This window comes from Marmota monax, unplaced genomic scaffold (genome assembly GCF_021218885.2).
Source record: "Marmota monax isolate L192 unplaced genomic scaffold, Marmota_monax_Labrador192_F-V1.1 WCK01_AAM20220418_F8-fsc00086, whole genome shotgun sequence".
Taxonomy (NCBI): domain Eukaryota; kingdom Metazoa; phylum Chordata; class Mammalia; order Rodentia; family Sciuridae; genus Marmota; species Marmota monax.
Genome location: NW_026693086.1, coordinates 4,781,915 through 4,800,004, shown reverse-complemented (window position 1 = coordinate 4,800,004; position 18,090 = coordinate 4,781,915). Strand labels below are relative to the sequence as shown.

General features: G+C 50.3%; 1 protein-coding gene and 1 non-coding gene across 8 annotated transcripts in view; one reads left to right on the top strand and one right to left on the bottom strand.

Annotated features, from left to right (window-relative positions):
- Xpo6 (exportin 6) overlaps positions 1-16,846 on the top strand; it is a 103,636-nt gene extending 86,790 nt beyond the window's left edge. For all 7 annotated transcript variants that reach the window (XM_058582642.1, XM_046454385.2, XM_058582641.1 and 4 more), the window contains 10 exons: positions 1,091-1,235; positions 2,928-3,074; positions 3,853-4,042; positions 7,825-7,980; positions 8,992-9,106; positions 9,285-9,456; positions 11,076-11,237; positions 13,286-13,384; positions 13,529-13,759; positions 16,222-16,846. In XM_058582642.1, the coding sequence (XP_058438625.1) occupies positions 1,091-1,235; positions 2,928-3,074; positions 3,853-4,042; positions 7,825-7,980; positions 8,992-9,106; positions 9,285-9,456; positions 11,076-11,237; positions 13,286-13,384; positions 13,529-13,759; positions 16,222-16,323 (1,519 nt within the window). In that variant the 3' untranslated portion in view covers positions 16,324-16,846. The remainder of the gene's footprint in view (positions 1-1,090; positions 1,236-2,927; positions 3,075-3,852; positions 4,043-7,824; positions 7,981-8,991; positions 9,107-9,284; positions 9,457-11,075; positions 11,238-13,285; positions 13,385-13,528; positions 13,760-16,221) is intronic.
- Trnaa-agc (transfer RNA alanine (anticodon AGC)) lies at positions 9,754-9,826 on the bottom strand. Its single transcript has one exon. It is a non-coding gene; the product is annotated as a tRNA-Ala (tRNA).
- Positions 16,847-18,090: the final 1,244 nt, after the last annotated feature.

Genomic DNA, 18,090 nt, shown 5'->3' with positions numbered 1-18,090 from the left:
ACATTTCCCCATTTGTCCTTTATGTATATATAATTTTTTGGATTGAAGATCTAACTAATCGTGAACTACACATTAAATTTGCCCCAGATAATCTAGAATAGCTCCCCCAATCATATGTCTACCTTTGTCCTGTGTCTACTGAGAGGTTCCAGAAACTGTGACATCCCCCAGCAGTGCACCTCTCATGCCTACCCCCATCTCCGTTTTTAAAGTAGTGTCTCCAGCATAAGAGCCAGAGCTCCTTGGAGAAACGATCCAAGTCTGGGGCGGGGCAATCCTGGAGAATCCTGTTCATCAGTGAGTGGGGAAACACGGGGCAAGTGTTGAGAACGTGTGAGAAGGACATGTGGGGCTGACGTGAGACCAGGCCATTGGATCATCCAGAAGAAATAAGGGTGATAGTAAATTATTCCATGTTGATTGATCTTTTAAAATTAGGTCATCTCAAAAGTATCACCTTACACAGAGTACTCTATAGTTCTTAACAGGAAGAGGAGAGGTTACACTTAGGTGTATTGCATGGTCTGGTGTTATCTTGGAAGAATTATGAGCTTTTGTGATGTATATTTTATCATATGTCAGATGCAGTTCATCCTTTGCAAAACCAGAGTCTTTGCTGCCTCAGTTAATCTCTAGCCAGATGTGTGGTGTGATGGAAACTTAAGCTTTGGGATCTTAGGTCAAAGCTTTATTTGTAAAACTGCAATACCTAGTATTTACCTGAATCTATGGATGTTCATTATCACTAATAGGTCCTCTGTGAGCAGGTAAATGGTTTCCATGCTGTTGCCATGTCCGGGGACAGCCAGCACAGTGGGTAGTTTTTGTTTTTTTGGGTACTGATGTTTTTGAGCCCAGGGGCACTTCATCATGGAGCTACATCCCCAGTCCTTTTTATTTGGGACAGGGTCTAAAGTTTCTGAGGCTGACTGTGAACCTGTGATCCTCCTGCCTTGACCTCCTAGGTAGCTGGGATTTCAGGTGGGCACCATTATGCCCAGCTATCGGGTTGAATTCTTATCTCCTGTGGGAACAAGTTTTATGAATGTTCACCTGACCCTCTGGACCTCGTCTTCTTTCCTTTTCGCAGGCATGCTCAGTCCCTGGCTGCTCTCCAGGCCTACTCCCACTGGTTAGCACAGTACTGCAGCGAAGCCCATCGGCAGAACACGCAGCAGTTTGTGACACTCGTCTCTACCACCATGGATGCCATCACACCCCTGATCAACACCAAGGTTTGAAATAGTGAAGACCACACCTTTTATCTAATTCTCTGTCCTTCTGTTTATGATTTGTTTACTATAAAATCAAAATATTAAACAAAGTTCAACAGATAATTCTTACTACTCTGATGTAATGGCTAGCTCGTGTCCTTCATAGTAGTAGTCCACGTGCACCCAGGTAATGCAGGTAAATTTTAATTCTTTTAGTCCCACATGATGCATTCTCATTGTGAAAAAGTAACGTATTGTTCATGTTCACAGAGTAAGAAATTTTGCCTTCTTTAATCCCTTCCTTAAAACACTTTCTTCCCAGGGGCAGCACGGTCAGCTGCAGGTTATATATTATTCTAGACTTTTTTCTATTTTACATACATAAGTAAAAGTTGGTAGGTAACTGGAGATGGCCCCTGCTTTTTTAAAAAAATAGGCATAGAACAACTACAGTTTTTCACATTGGCCAGTGCTTTCTTTTGTGAGATTTATTATGATTTTCTGTTGATGAAAGGACTGTCCTTAACTGCCCATTTTTCTGTATACATTAGTGGGTATGGTTTCCCATAAGTGGGATTACTGAGTTAGAGGTTAAGTCTGGAGGAAGTTTGTCCTCCAAGAAGACTTCCAGTTTGTTACTAGACTATACAGATGCTTACATTTCTTAATTTTTTAATGTAATTTTAATCATGCATAGCATTTTGTACCACTTTTAACAATGTATTGTTTTAATAAAATAATGTATTTTTTCTATAAATTTGTGTTGTGTTTATAATTATAATTTGTAAAAGAGCTGTAATATCCCCTTAGGAGTGTATTTCATAATTGACCTGACTGTTGCTGGACTTTATGGCTGCCTCCATTTAAAAGAAAAAAAAATTAGATAATTCTGAGATGCATGCATTCATGAATGTAGCTTTATCCTTTTAGATCATTTCCTTAGATAAGTAGAGATCATAGTGTTAAAAGTTGGAATATTTTGTGGTTCTAGGAAATTATAGTGATATTTCTTTCCTAAATAATTCCTGCGTGCCTTGACTCTGGTGTGCTGTGGCCATCACAGTCTTACCAGCATTAGGTCCTATCTATAAAAAGTTTTCTTGGGGCTGGGCGTATAGCTCAGTGGCAGGACATGTTCATAACATGCATAAGGCCCCAGGTTCAATCCCTAACCCCCCCACTCCCAGGTTTTCTCTTTTGCTAATTTGAAAGTGACAGTGACACCTACACCCAATTTTTGATAGGCATGTGGAGGTCAAAGCAGCGGGTGAGATGAGTTGATTGATGAAGCACAGACAGGAAGGGCTGAGGGAAGTCTTGGCTTGGTGGGAGCCAGAGGAGTGAGCTGAGGAATCCCACATTGTTTGAAGCAGGAAGACTTAGATGCTGTACCAGGGAGTGTGCCGTGTGATGTGACAGCTCTCAGGGATCCACTGTAGATTCTTGAGCTAAGAATTTAAGAATTGACTGAGTTTAGAGATACCAGTTACAGTGAAGAAGAGTCTAGAAGAAATAATATTGGCTCGAGGGCAGGAGCTATGGATGTGGCAAAGAAGAAGGAACCTTGTTGCTGATAGTTATCTTGGGAAGAATTCTGGAGGTAGAGCCTTGTTGGTATGATTTGGCAGCCAAGAACTGAGTTCAGATTGTGGCTGCCTCAAATACCAGTCCCCTAGGGCATGTGGCGCGCTCACATGTTCTCTCCTTTTCCAGGTCCAAGACAAGCTGCTGCTTTCTGCGTGCCACTTACTGGTCTCACTAGCCACCACTGTGCGGCCTGTCTTTCTGATCAGCATTCCTGCAGTGCAGAAGGTGTTCAACAGGATCACGGATGCGTCTGCCCAGCGACTTGTTGATAAGGTGAGACCCAGGACACCCTGGGATCCCCACGACATGTGGCTCAGATCCAGGGAAGTGGAAGAAGAAGAGGCAGGCTTTGTGTGCGCTCTCGGCTTACAGGCCATGCCAACACTGGCACACTTCAGGGGTTCATCTCCTTCCCTTTCTGAGGCCAACTGAGTGCCAGTGCAGGTGTGGAAATGTCTTCCCGACATGCAGAGAGGTCTTGCTGCTCTGAAGTCTCATGATTTGGCCAACGTCATGAGAATCCTCTTTGTGTACTTTTTGGTTCAAACCATTCTGGTTTGCGTTGTTTGTGGGTTGAGAAGTTCCAGGCAAGTGTATTCTCTAGAAAAAGAAGTGGAATGGGGTGGGGTAGGGGGTGGGGCAGGTTCTTTAGAGTGTGTGCACGTGCGCTCCTGCTGACGAGTCCCCTCGCAGTCCTGTTCTAAGTGGCTTCTCCAAGACTGTCAGAAGGAGCTGCCAAGGTCCTGGCTAGATGCTGTGTCCTCAGTGGGACTTTTCCCTCTGTAATGCCCAGGTGCTGGGTTGGAGAGGAAGTGTGAGCACCAGTAAGGATTCTTGAGGGCAGCCCTGGGGGCTGCTGGACTGACATGGGGGGTTATTTCTGCCTTTCTTTTCCCTGCCTGGGTTACCTTGGAGGTGGACTGCAGACTGCACTTAAGTTATGAAAAAAGGAGCCTGGTAACTAAGCTCTAAGGCAGGCTTCTAAAAGCTCGGTCAGGCATGGCCGTCTACTCTGGTCTCTGACCTCACGGTGCCTTTGGATCTCTTGCAGGCCCAGGTGCTGGTGTGCCGAGCACTCTCCAATATCTTACTGCTCCCATGGCCCAACCTTCCTGAGAGCGAGCAGCAGTGGCCCGTGCGCTCCGTCAACCACGCCAGTCTCATCTCTGCACTGTCTCGGGACTATCGCAACCTGAAACCCAGTGCCGTCGCCCCCCAGAGAAAGATGCCACTGGATGACAGTAAGTGACCCCTGGACTGGGAGAGCACAAGGAAGACAGCAAGGCAGGCATCGCTCTCCCTTGTGGCAGATGAGCATGTCCACAGTCACTGCTGAGTCAACTGTGGGGGTGGGTCCAGCTCATCCATAGAGCCCAGGTAACACAGCAGCTGGACATATTTCCTGAGTGCAGGCTGCCCTTTCTCTTAATTAAAATGTGAAAAACATTGGAGACCCTAGGAAGACATCCACAGAAGACCCTTGACGATGCCGTCAATAAATACCACCAAGATTATTGACCCATTTCAGAGACTGCGTAAGCAAAGAAAGCCATTCCCCTCTACTGGGAAAATGAACTTTAGAACTGCCTTGTGAGATTAGTTTGAATCTTTCCCAAATACAACTACTTCAGAGGTTTTGGAAGAGGTTTTTTCACAAGTGGTACTTGAAGTTTGGTTGTTTAAAAAAAAAAAAAATGAATTAGGAGAGCTGTAGTTTAAATAAAAGGTGACAGGTTTCCCTGAAAAATCTTCCTGAAATAACAAATATTATAGAAATAATTCTAAATTGTAGTCTGTTTTTACAAGAAGAAAATAATAAGGGTGTCATTTATGAAATGTCAACAGTGGTTTATGAAATGTCAACTAGTATTAATATTTGGCATTCTATTTAAAAATAGTGTTTTATAAACAAGTCAATATATGTTTGCTCAAAAATAGTAGGATAGTATAAAGAAGGAAACTCTTTAAATCTTACCAGTTCTGATATTTTAGAAAGAAGCCATTTAACCATGCTGTGTTTATCTTCCTTTTTCTACTTTTAAGTATATTTGTAGTGACATGGTTGGGTGAGAGCAGCTGATCATCGAGGGCATACCGTGTACGAAGCTCTCGCCTCCATGATTTTATGTCCATCATCAAATCTCTGATAGTTTCAGCATCAGTCTTCTAAGTCTGATATTTCTGATTTGGGGTCTAAGTATTTTTTTAAACATTCATTTCATGTTCATATTAGCCGTGAGTTAGGTGCTATTATCCTGATTTCATCCATGAGGAAACCAAGGTCCAGGAAGGTTAAATAGCTTGCCCTGGAGGTCACGTGGCAAAGGGCACATGGCACTGTGGAGGAATCATGTTTTATGAGATTTAACCATCTTCTTTTCTCTTTCTTTTATGTGGTCTTCCTGTCATAGCACAGGCTAGATTGTGCTATGTAGTAACAAACAATCCCAGCGACTTAGTGGCTTCTTGTGAGGGGAAAATAGTTCTGCTCACGTCTGGCCTGGCACAAAGCCCAGGAGGCCACTCAAGCTCCAGGCTCATGAGCCTCCCCTTCAGTCTGTGCTCACACTGGGAAGTGCACATGGTGAGGGGTGGAGCATTCCCAGAGGTCCTGCCTGAGAGCGACACGTGTCACTTCCATTCACATCACATCAGTCTGAGCCAGCTGTGTGCGGTCTTGCCGCACCCTCAGAGCGGGTGCTAGGGACAGAGGAGCATCTCTTTCCCCCAGGGAACATGGTTGGAAACACTGTGCGTGGTTCTGAGTGTGCCAGCGCTGAGCGGGAAACTCGGTGCACAGAGTGTCATTCAGTCTTGTGTGACCCTGTGAGGTGGCTCTTACATCCTGATTCCAGAGCAATGAAATGAAGATCCAAAGGTTTTCTTTCAACTTTATATTTTGAAAAAATTTCAAACCTACACAGTAGTTGAAAGAATAAGAAAATGAACAAATATATGTGTTTCACCCAGATTCACCAGCTACTAATGTTTTGCCACATAGGTGCTTGAATGCCTGATCTTTATTTGGAAACTTTACATGGAACCTAATTAGAACCTTTATGTAACCCAGTCTTCCATAACCCAAACTCCATCAGCACAGCCAGGATGGTAACCATTGTCACAGTGTCACGTAGCATTGAGACCACATTGAAAACTCCCACAGTTGGTATCAAAATGTCTTTGTTGCTTTGTAAAAGTCCTGGATTGTGCATTATATTTGGTTGTCTTGTCTCCTTCATCTCCTTCAATATAGAAAAGCGTCCCCCTTTTTTGACTTCCGTGACATTGGCATTTTGAAGAGTCCATACTTGTTCTCTTGTAGAATGGTTATCTGATTGTTCCCAGAGAGTTTGATACTGTGATGTGTACTTCCTATTGCATCACTTTTGTCAGTTTTCCGGTGGCTGCCAGTCTGTCCTTGGAGAGGTACCTCCCCCCGAGGCCTGGCAGGTGTAAGTTGCTTAGAAACCCAGGGAATGTGGTGGGTCAGGGGTCCCACCTGGCTGAGCGGCTCAAAGGCTGGACTCTGCCATGTGGCTCTGTGGCCTCCTTGGGAATCTGGTTTAGAAGGGTTTATAGTATCCTGTCCCCATAGAAGTACCATTCTATTATTATGTACTTACCATGCTTTCAATTTCTGACTTTTACAATTTTGTCAAATAAACTTTGCTCTTTGTTTTAATTTTCTTAAGTCAGAGGTCAGATTTTCGTCTCTTGATTGTTGGTTTTTCTCCCTAAACTGCTTCCCCAGGGCCGTGTTCCTCTTAGGGAAACACCTGCCCTGTGTGTGGGGCCCTGGCTGGGTGGGTGTCCTGTGCTTGCCGTCGTTGTGGGGGCTCATTTCAGCCTGGTCATGCCTTGCCTTTACTTTCCAGTCACCACCCCGGGTCTTAGTGGACAGGGCCTGTTGTGAGCCCGTCTTCTTCCACCCTCAGTCGTGCAGGTCAGGTGATATGAGCTACCCGTGATTTCAAATCAGGAAAATAAGACTCAGCTTCTCGCACAGTTCGGGGTCAGACCCAGTTCTGTGCATTCCCTGTCACGTCTTCTTTCTGCCATACCCTGCCCTGGAAGTGGCTTCAGCTTGGACTGGGGAGCTTTGCGGGTCAGGACGGCTCTCAGCCTGGTTCTGGTTCAGCCTGGAGGTTGAGTCTTCCAGGCCTGTGCTGAGCCCTGGGGGTCTCCACGCATGCTGAGGACCTTCCTGTCCTGGACCTTCTTAGGTTCCAGGTACCTTGTTAGAATTATTCAGAACCAGTGTCCCGTCCTCGTAGCACTGCAAAGGGGGTCTGTGGGCTCTCCCTCGTGTACTGAGGAGGATCCTGCCCAAGGCTCAGAGCTGTTTTCTGACCTCTGGGTTTTCTCTCCAGGGCTCTCTGACCACCTGCCTGTTGGCTGTCTACCACCTTCATTTTTCCTTGTGCTTTGTGAAACATTGATGTTAACTCGTACAACAGGGTACTGTAGGGTTGTGTATTGCTGATTACATATAATAATAATTATATATTATCAGCCTACAGGCCTACTAGGCCAAGGATTGATTGGGCATTCTATTTCTGAATCCAGCATCACTGCACTGCACGGCAGGGTATGAGTGTGGGTTGGCAGACCGGGGAGCATCTGTAGTTGAAGGAGAAGGTTTGATCTGCATGTGTCCTTTGTGGTGTGTGGTAATTACCTTCTGGCACTTATTTTCTCACCAGTCTTCTCAGCGCCTTATAGTTTTGATTAAGTCCATGTCACCTAACTTGGAAGTACGAGTCATTTTTTCTTCTCTGTGAACTTGTTGCTGGTAGGTAGAGGCACAGCCTGTACAAGCAGATGCCTGGAGTCTTGGCAGTAAAAAGGTGGGGTAAGGTGAGAGAGGAGAAGATGTAAAGGAATCGAGGGAAACTGTTCAGCAAAACTTGAGTGTGACCATCTTCCTGACCCCGTGGCAGGTGTCTTTCCCTCCCTCTGTGTTCCCTCGTCTGTGCTTTATTCTCAGATAACTTACAGCCTGCACCTTATTCTTGATTTGCAGCCAAAGTGATTATCCACCAGACACTGAGTGTCTTAGAAGATATTGTGGAGAACATCTCCGGGGAGTCCACCAAGTCCCGGCAGATCTGCTACCAGTCGCTGCAGGAGTCCGTTCAGGTCTCCCTGGCCCTCTTCCCAGCTTTTATCCACCAGTCAGGTAGGAGCTGGCCCAGAGGCCTTCCGTGGGCCTCGTGCTAACCAGGCCTGCTTAGATCTCCTGAGCACGCCAGGATGGCGCAGTGCAGGCCTTGGCACGCTCTGGTGGAACAGTGGGGTGTGGAAGGCAGAGGGCAGTGCTGTTTCTTGGGAGAGTGTGGCCCCTGGCCCTTGTCACATGGCAGCGAGTCACTTGCAGCCCCCTTCCTAGTCCTTGTGTTCCCTCAGCGGGGAAGACAGATGGGTGAGCGGGTAAGGGGCTTTACACAGGAAGCAAGAGAGCTTTCATTTATGCAGCCTGCGTATGTGGCAAGGTGAGCTTGGCTGAGATTGTTCCCTTGCCACACTGTCACTGACAGGCTTTTCAGCTCTCTGGGTGTACTTGTCTGGCTCTCCTGAGAGCATTTAGAGTGGACTTGCCAGTCTTGTGAGAGAAGTGTGGGTTCTTCTCAGCATGTGTTCACTGATTGCCTCTTGCAAGCTGAGCATGTGCAGTAAGAGCCAGACGGTTGCCGAGGTCTGGAGGAGGAACCACACCAACTGTGACCAGTGTTTTCTGCAGTTAATTCATTTGATGGAACAGGGCCATGCAGCCTGGTACACCCTCATTATCCACTTCAGCCACTCAACCCCTGACCCAGCTGCAGAGATTCTTGGTCAGAGAGAGCAGTGGCTGCGGCTGTGAACAGTTCCATCAGCGTGGGCCCCAAATGATCCATCTGCAAAGAAAATTTTGACCGTGGCTGGATGCTAGGCCCTGAGTGAGGCTTTCAGTTGACCTCCATTTCCTGTTGTGAACCATCAGGCAGAGGTTCCCTGGACCAGAGTTGTTTTCTCAGCAGGTCCTTAATCATTTTCCACTTTCCATCATTGGCTCTGATGGTACTGGGGAAATTTTTTCCAGCAGGAAGCATTAGAGAGAGATGACAGTGCAGTTTGCAAAAGAAGTCAAGCCGAGGGCTGTTTGCCCCGTGTGTGGAGCTTTGACCACGTGTTCTGTCCTTTTATTTAGATGTGACTGATGAGATGCTGAGCTTCTTCCTCACTCTGTTTCGAGGCCTTAGAGTACAGATGGGTGTGCCTTTCACTGAACAGATCATACAGACTTTCCTCAACATGTTTACCAGGTAACCACGCACACCGCTGCCCAGGCTTTCAGGCTTTTCAGATTCAAGTGAGAAGTAGCGGGACCTGGCTACAAAGTATGGGTCTCTGTTCCCTTTCTTCATTGGCCACAAGCATTGGTTTTCATGTGCTCTGTGGACAGAGTTCTTTAGTTATCATGTGGCTGTGTCTTGTCTGCAGAGAACAGCTGGCGGAGAGCATCCTCCACGAAGGCAGCACTGGCTGCCGGGTGGTGGAGAAGTTCCTGAAGATCCTACAGGTGGTGGTGCAGGAGCCAGGCCAGGTGTTCAAGCCCTTCCTCCCCAGCATCATCGCCCTGTGCATGGAGCAGGTGTACCCCATCATTGCAGAGGTACGCAGGGCCGAGGGAATGAATTTTCAAAAAACACCTTGTATTCTAAAGTGCATTTGTTAGTTGTTTTAATGCTCTTAAAAAAATATTTATTTATTTATTTTTAGTTGTAATTGAACACAATACCTCTATTTCGTTTATTTTTTTGTGGTGCTGAGGATCGAACCCAGGGCCCCGCACATGTGAGGCCAGTGCTCTACCGCTGAGCCACAACCCCAGCCCCCCCCCTTTTTAAAAAATATTTATTTTTTAGCTAGACACAATATCTATTATTTATTTGTTTGTTTGTTTATTTTTATGTGGTGCTGAGGATCGAACCCAGGGCCTCTCACATGCTAGGCGAGCGCTCTACCACTGAGCCACAACCCCAACCCTGTTTTAATATTCTTGTAAAATTGTTTTTGTTTTTTCCAAGAAAGAATGCCTTCAGCTGACAGAATCTTATTAAATTGGTCAAGTTAGTTAGAAAGTCTAGGATAAGCCTAGCAGGCCAGTCATCACAAGATTGGTCGGTAAGGAGGGTCAGTTTGTAAAGTCGGGGGCTGTGTGGTTTTCTACAGGCAACACGACAGATTTACCTTTCCATTTAAAAGCATTCTTGGTCTCAAGGATGCAAGGCAACTCTTGGGACCAAACAAACCTGTCACTGTTAGAGGAAAGCACTTGGTCCTTGGAAAACAAGCCCTCAGCATGACAAGGTCCAGGGTCAGTATAGCTGTAACTCGAGCTTTCTGGAAATAGTTATGTAACTAAGAACTAACCTTTTTAACTGTCTGAACTAAGACCAAAGCGAGTGCCTTGCATCACAAGATACATGTGAGCCCTGTATGGTTTTCTACCATGGAAGCTTGTGACCCGAGGTGTTGGTTTTAATTTTAATTAAGGCTGGGCCTTATAGTTTTGAATTTTGCAGAGACATCTGGAGTCATGTGACTTGCATGTTCTCTAGTAATTTTGGAGATTTTCTTTAGTTAAAAAATCCTGCTGAGCCCGCCCCCTGCTCCTCTCAGAATCCAGGCTGCCAGCGAAAGAAGAGGCGAGTCCAGAGAGCAATCAGCTCAGCCTGCGGCCTCCACCAAGGGGTCCTCTGTAGTGCTGCTTTCTGTGGTTCCTGAGTGCTCTTTAAACCCTCTTTCTATGGAGAGCAGCCCTGCTTTTAAGGATCTTACTGTCTTTAGCCTCATAGGTTGTGGAAGACCAGCAGGTTAGCTGGGATAGTGTTTTTATCCTGGGAAAGGGAACAGCACAATCAGGAAGAGAAGACACATCAAATTGGCTGTTTTCTCAACAGAAAATCCATATTCCTAATTGTTCCTCTGCTCCGTAGCCTTTTCTCCTAGTGTATAAAGCTGAGTTCTTCTACCAGAGAAAGGGCCGTGGGCACTGACCTGTGCATTCTGAATCAAGTGCCCTCCAGTGCTCAAGCATTCTGGTGTGAACTGCCACCTCCAGGGGCTTGAAGCTTTCTGCCCAGGAAGTGACATGGTGTAGGGGGCTTGTTGACACTGCATGCTTCACCTGGTGTCTCTTAGGCTTCTGTGTTGCCCTGGCACCAGCTGTGAGTGGCTCCCTGAGCTGCATGAAGAAAGGGCTGAGCTTGTGTGTGTGTGTCCCCACAGCGCCCTTCCCCTGATGTGAAGGCTGAGCTGTTCGAACTCCTTTTCCGGACGCTCCATCACAACTGGCGGTACTTCTTCAAGTCCACTGTCCTGGCCAGCGTGCAGAGGGGCATTGCTGAGGAGCAGATGGAGAATGAGCCCCAGTTCAGTGCCATCATGCAGGTAAGGGGGACGAGCCAGTGAGCACGTACCCTGGAGCAGATGATTGTCCTGGGGGCCACCTGGGCCCACTGAACTGCTGCCCTTGGGTAGCCTCTCAGGCACGTAGTCCCACTTCCGCAGCCTGACCACATTGGCATACTGACTTTGAACCCCTGTAGGTTGGGTCTGAAGCTCAGCCCCACATGCCTGTCTGTATTATTAACTAGCGTCTTCGGGTCTTAGTTTCTTCACCTGTGAGTAGGGCTCTTACTGCCTGTGTGATGGGTTGGCTTTGAGGTAAGTGAGACAACATGCGTGACCAGCCTGGACGTGTGACCTCAGCTTGCTTTACTGTAGAGCAGTATTGCCCCAAGTGTGCAAGAAGCGGGGACGAAGAAAATGGGAGTCTTTCTGGGAGGGGCCCAGCAGTCTGTGTTTTTCAGAGATGGTTCTGGCACATACCACATTGGGGGAAATGCACCCCCGTGGATCAGTCCTCACCTTCAGGTCAGTGCAGCTGTTACAGCAGCAGGCTTGATAACATTTTTGTTCTAAGCCCTCATCTAAGTGGAGGTTTTTTTAAGTACAGGCTTTTTGTCGCAGGAAGCTGGGCAGAGGGTTTCCTCCTTCCCTCCCTCCCTCCCGCCCACCTCCCAACCCACAGAAAACCTCAGCCTGCTGGGTCTTCCATCTACCATGCTGTGCTGAGGCTGGGGTTTGGGGTGCTCAGGACTTTGCTCCCCTCTTGCCTCTCTCAAGCTTAAATTCTGTCCTTGCTCGTAAGACTTCTTGGGAAGATTGAGGCCTGGTCCCACACTCAGAGCTGGTAAAAACCATTCTGGAAAACAGTCTCACACTTTGGCAATTTCTTACATGTTAAACATAGGTAGCGTGTGACCCAGCAATGCCATTTCTAAGGGTTTTGCCAAAGATAAGTGAAACCTGTACATATTTATTTGAAGTGGCTTTTTTCACAATTGTCAAAACCCAGAAGCAATCCAAATGTCCATCTGCCGGTGAGGGGGTGAACCCACGGGGACAGTTGTAAAGTAGGTTACTGCACAGAAATACAAAGGAACATATTATTGGTGCAAACAACAAGCGTGGATTTCAGGTACATTGTGCTAGGTGGGAGAGGCCTGACCCCAAAGGCTGTGCACTGTGTGGTTCCAGCCATTATGGGACATTCTGGGAAAGGTGAAGCAGAGACACAGAGTGTCACTCGTGGCCCAGGGGCAGCGGGAGATGATGCTACACGGGGCATGAGGGAGCATTCTGGGTCAGTGGGAATCCTATGTGTCTTGACTGTGCCGGTGACTGACTCCTGTAACGGCAGCCTCAGGAGGTGCCTCTGTGTCACCCTCAGTAACCCTGATGTTAAATAATAAGTCAGTGGAAACTTATCATTATGGAGGTCCCAGGGCTGCAGCAGGGGTTACAGGAGCCCCCTCTCAGCAGCCCAGGTGGAATGATGAAGTGGTGACACTCAGAGAGATTTTCTGTGGGCCACCAGCCTCCCTTCCTACCAGGGTCACTTTCTATTAGATCAAGGCACTTGGTGTTTTGGGGGGGCATGCTTCATTTTGTTCCTGAACTAGTAATTTTTATATCCAGAGCTTCCAGGGCAGTTTCAGAACTGGTGGTCACTTAACCCTGAGGCAGATGCAGCTGATCAAGAGGAGCTCTCAGGATTCGGGGCCTGGGAGGCCTGGGAGGCCTGGAATGCCGAGGAAGGGGGGAGGTGGTCACTTACTGGAGACACACAGATTGCTGAGGGGTTTGGCCAGAGCTGTGGGCTTCCTGCTTTAAAGTCAGGTCCTGTGAAGGGATTCTAGAGATTTCTTATAAAAGGTGAAAGATGAGGCTGAAGTAGACATCAAGGCCAGTGGGGAAGACTTTAGCCTGGAGACTCCAGGGAGCACCGTGGAAACCTAGCCAACTGAGAAGTCCAGCTGGGCCTCGTCCTGGCATCGGTGTGGGGAGCCGCACCTGGGAACAGGTTTTTTGGCATGGGGTGGCTGTCACAGAGGGTGGCTCTGGGAGGCCTTACCTGATGGTCTCACTTCCAGGCTTTTGGACAGTCCTTTCTCCAGCCCGACATCCACCTTTTCAAACAGAATCTCTTCTACTTGGAGACGCTCAACACCAAGCAGAAGCTGTACCACAAGGTGAGTGCCCCTCTCTCCCAAAAGAGCCCTTCATCCAGGTGTCCTTGAGCTTCCTCACTGGGGAGCATCATGGGGGATAGGTGGGACCTGGGGCAGGCCCAGGGGCCTGAGGGCGGCCCCACTCACCATTGCCTCTGCCTGTAGAAGATCTTCCGGACCACCATGCTGTTCCAGTTCGTGAACGTGCTGCTCCAGGTCCTGGTTCACAAGTCCCATGACCTTCTGCAAGAGGAGATTGGCATTGCCATTTACAACATGGCCTCTGTCGATTTCGATGGCTTCTTTGCAGCCTTCCTTCCAGAGTTCCTGACCAGCTGTGACGGTGTGGATGCCAACCAGAAAAATGTGCTGGGGCGGAATTTCAAGATGGATCGGGTGAGGAAAGAAAGGTCCAGGCCAAAAGGAGGGCAAGTGTGGGCCTCAGGTGTGGCACCTGCCCAGCGAGGGGCAGACTGCCTCAGGCACATTAGGTCCTCTGGGCAGGGCTCTGCCGGCTGGCAACTTGGTAGCAGCCTAAGCAGTGCTTGGGTGACATACTCTCTGGCCTTGGCTTCTGTCGCAGTGTTCTTAGTCTCAGCCATTGAGGCCTGCTGCTTTGTCTCAGAGAAGGGACTTGTCTCAGCTTGCTGTGTGTACCCACCCCACCCGAGCACACCCTGACTAGAGGGTTCTGGGGGGGGGATGAGCCCCCGCAGGGCCAACACTGTAGAGTGTGGTAGAAGACACACTTGTCACTCTTGCTAAAACTCAATTAAGAAGACCGGTGCTTTGGGGCTGCAGCTGTGGGCCCCCAGGGTCAGAGACTGACTCAGGTTGCCTGGACTCTCTCCAGATTGGCTCCAGCTCAGTGTGGGCTGACGTGCTCCATGGCCATGGAGGGCCCCTTACAGCACCAGTGCTCTCTACCTCAGGGACATCCGGTGGGCTGTCCCTGCCTGAGCATTACCTTGGGTGGGAGCTGGTCTCTCTTGTCTGTCTCCCCCCCCCCCCCCCTCTCTCTCTCTCTCTCTCTCTCTCTCTGGTAGTACTGGGGATTTGAGCCCAGGGCCTCATGCCAAGCAAGTATTCAGCTGCATCCTGAGCTCTTTTTATTTTATTTTGAGACAGAGTCTCGCTAAGTTGCCCAGGCTGACCTCAAACCTGTGACCTCTTGTCTCAGCCTCTCAAGTGGCTGAGATTACAGGTGTGCACCACCGTGTCTGACCAGGCTCTGCCTCTTCATGCCATCACCCTGGTGCCAGCACGCCAGGCCCCCTGGTGCTCTTGGTGCTCTGCTGAGCAGCCTGTGCAGTTCCTCTCCAGGGCTCACAGCGCCCCTGCTGGGCAGACGCTGCCTGCTGCCACTCTGGCCTCTGATAAGCACCAGGAAAGTGTCTCCTAGACTGAGGTCCTGCTTGCCCTTGTCTTGGAATCTTCCTTTCCTTGAATCTTTCCTGTTCCATCCTAAGCTTGAGGTTCACTTAGGAACCTAAGTGGGATTCCCCGCTTCTTTTTCCTACAGCCCAAATCCCAATGACCAGTTTCTGAGTACAGCACTCAGTAGCTTCTTGACTAACACAGTGGTTTCTAAATTTAGTTATTCATCAGAAGCACCCAGGGTGCCGATTAAAAATGGAGAAACAAATTCCTGTGTTCCACTGAAAATTCTGATGAGGTGTTTGTGTGCTGCATCCCTTGGTTGGTTTTCTTGGGGGTGAGGTGTGGAGTCACGCTGTGTGCTTGTGTACTCCCCGTGTGTGCCGAGGCCCAGCGCCAGTCTCTGCCTTCACCCCGTCTTTTGTAGAAGACAGTCAGCACAGCACCCTCTGGGCCCAGAGCAAAGCTCACTCCAGGCCCTTGCGGGCTGGGGCTTCCTTGGTCTCTGAGGAGCAGGTGCTGTTCCCTCCCCTCATGGATGGCTCAGGCCCGGGCTCAGGGCAGCTGGCAGCGGCGGCATTTGGAAGTTGCAGAGCCAGGGAACAGGGTCCTGACCTGGGTGTTCTGGCTCCAGAACCCCAGGGTGAGCCAGGGGTGCCCAGAGGGCTGTGAGCAGGAGGCTGACCGGCCAGGAAAGAGGAGAGTCCAGGCAGAGGAGGAGGCCAGCTTTGAGCCAGGCTCTGGAGAAGCTGGGGTAACAGGAGAAGTCCTGGTGGGTGGGTGGGTGAGGAGAGCCGTAGGGCTCCTTTAGCCTTGTCCTGTCACCGGCCAGGGTGGTGTCAGCTTTGTGTTGCCTACTGTGCTGCTCATTTCAGCCTGCACAGCAGGTGTCAGTGGGACATGGTTCCAACTGTGAGGCCCTCACTTCACAGCCCTCGTGCTTCCCACGGTTGCTGCTCCCTGCTGGGTCACTAGGGGGTGCCATGTGCACCTCTGCACCCGTCACCCTTGACTGGCGGCAGTGCTGGAGCCCTGTGTGGGAAGGGTCTGGATGTTGCTGAGTGCTTGCTGCCTGCCTGCAGCAGCCATGCCAGAGCCAGAGAACCTGGACTTGGCAGCAGGCGTACTGACTCCACCTGGACCCTCTCCCTTCCCATCTGTGTAACAAGCAAGGTTCCTCATGTGTCCTGCTGACGGAGCCTGTGGCGCAGTGTCACTTGGAGGGTTTAGTGGGCTGATAGCTGAGCTGAGCCTTGCTTGCAGGAGCGCCTGGTGTGGTGGGCCCAGGCCGTGTCTGCGAGTTTTCTTCCCCCATAGTGCTCTGCAGGTAGGATTTGAGGCTATACGTTTCAGCCTAGCTCCAGAGCCTGCTGAGGCCCCGGGTGTGGGAGCAGCTGGTAGGTTTTCGCCGTGGGGCCTGGGTGTTGGGGGCGTGGGCCGCAGCCCCCTGCATCTAGTTGCAGCTGTCCCCTGCCTTCCAGGACCTGCCCTCGTTCACCCAGAATGTGCACAGGCTGGTCAACGACCTGCGCTACTACAGACTCTGCAACGACAGCCTGCCCCCCGGCACCGTGAAGCTCTAGGAGCCCTGTGTGCAGCTGCGGCCTGCTTACTGCCTGAGGGACACGGGCTGCTGCCCCCTGCACCACCTCCACCTTCTGCCGCAGATGTCTCCCAGACAGGCCTGGCCACCCCCCGGAATCTCACGCCCTGAGCCACGCTGCCTGGATTCAGGGCCCATCTTAGCGCTGGCTGGAGGTCCCAGTCCAGGGAGCCCCGGCAACCCCCAGGGGTGGGCCGTGCAGATCATGTGCATATCAGCCGAGCAGAAACGCCAAGGACAGCTTACAACAGTGCCACCTTCTCACCATTCCACCTCCCCACCCTCCCGGCGCAGCCCGCCATGGAGAGAGCCGCAAGTGGGCGCTGCCTCTGTGGAGCCCGCCCGATTGCCTTGAAGTCCCTGCTCTTTGTCAGGGATTTGCAAAGACTCCTGTTTTTTTTTTTGTTGTTGTTGTTGTTCTTGTTTTCTCATCATTCCATTGTGATACTAAGGAACTAAGAAGCTTAATGGGAAAATAAAAGCTTACAATGTTGTTCTATAAATTCCGCTTCGAGAGCTTCATTCCGTTCCTCCTCAAGGCTCCTCCAGGTGAGTGGGCCGTGCTGGGGGCACAGTGGGCAGCAAGGGCGCCCGGAGCCCCTCTTTGCCCTTGGCAATCACAGCAGAGAGGTGCTGACGGGGTGGGGTCTGACTGCGTCCCACGGTCTTCTAGAAAACACCCTAAACTTCTAAGCCATGTGGGAAAACGCACTCAGTGCCGGGAGTGGGTGTGGCCAGCAGGCAGCCTGTGATGGAGCAGGACGCAGGCCCTGCGCTTTGGCATGGCGAGCCTGGACCTTCCCCTCCCAGAAGAGGATCCCTCCCACAAAGGGCCCCACAATGGACCCAAGTCTCACCTGAGCACGGCAGGGAGGTGTAGAGGTTGCCGTGGGTGCCAGAAGACAGCTTGGCATGGGTGAGGCCCCGCGCCCTCTGAGTGAGGGCCGGGTGGAAACAGCGTCCGTGCTTGCATGCTCCAGAACAGATCAGCAGAGGCTCTTGCTCCAAGACGCAGCGTGACTGGATGGACAGGCAGAGCCGGGGTGGATCTGCTCACCTGGAAGTGAGGCGGGCAGTGGCTGCGCCTCGGCTTCTTGGTGAGCCAGGATGCAGGAGGGAGTTGGGGGATGCTTCTGTTTCTGAGGCCTTTATGGGAAGCCTTTGCCTTAGTCTGGGCCAGCCGGAGGTGTGTGAGTGTGTGTGCATGCGCACACTCGCATGGGACTTCAGATATGCCTCGCGGCCCCTCTGCAGCCCCTCGCCCTGGCAGCTGCGGTCGGCCCCTCTGCAGAGCTGGAAGGGGGTGCTTGGGAGCTGGCTGCTCTTCTGCAGGGGCATCGGCCTCCAGTTATCCCCAGGCTATAAATAGGCGTCACCTGTGCACTAGGGAGGCTGGGGCGGCTTTCTACTCTTAGAGGTGGGGCTTGTCCCTGTGGGCCCCACTTTTGGACAGGGAACACCGGCAGGAGCTGGGACAGTAAAGGAGCAGCTGAGGGGAGGGAGCAGACTCGGGTGTTGGGGGGTCTTGATCAGGACTGATGGGCAGGGCCCAGCTCTGAGTTCTGCTCCTGGTTCTTGGCAGTGCGGGCAGAGAGCGGAGGGAGATCTCTGTTCCAATTCTACTTTTTTTTTTCTTTTTGGTGTTGGGGCCTGAACCCAGGAGTGGATTACCTCTGAGCCACGTACCCAGCTTTTCAAATAAGTCTTGAGACAGGTGCTCACTAAGTTGCCCAGGCTTGCCTGGAAC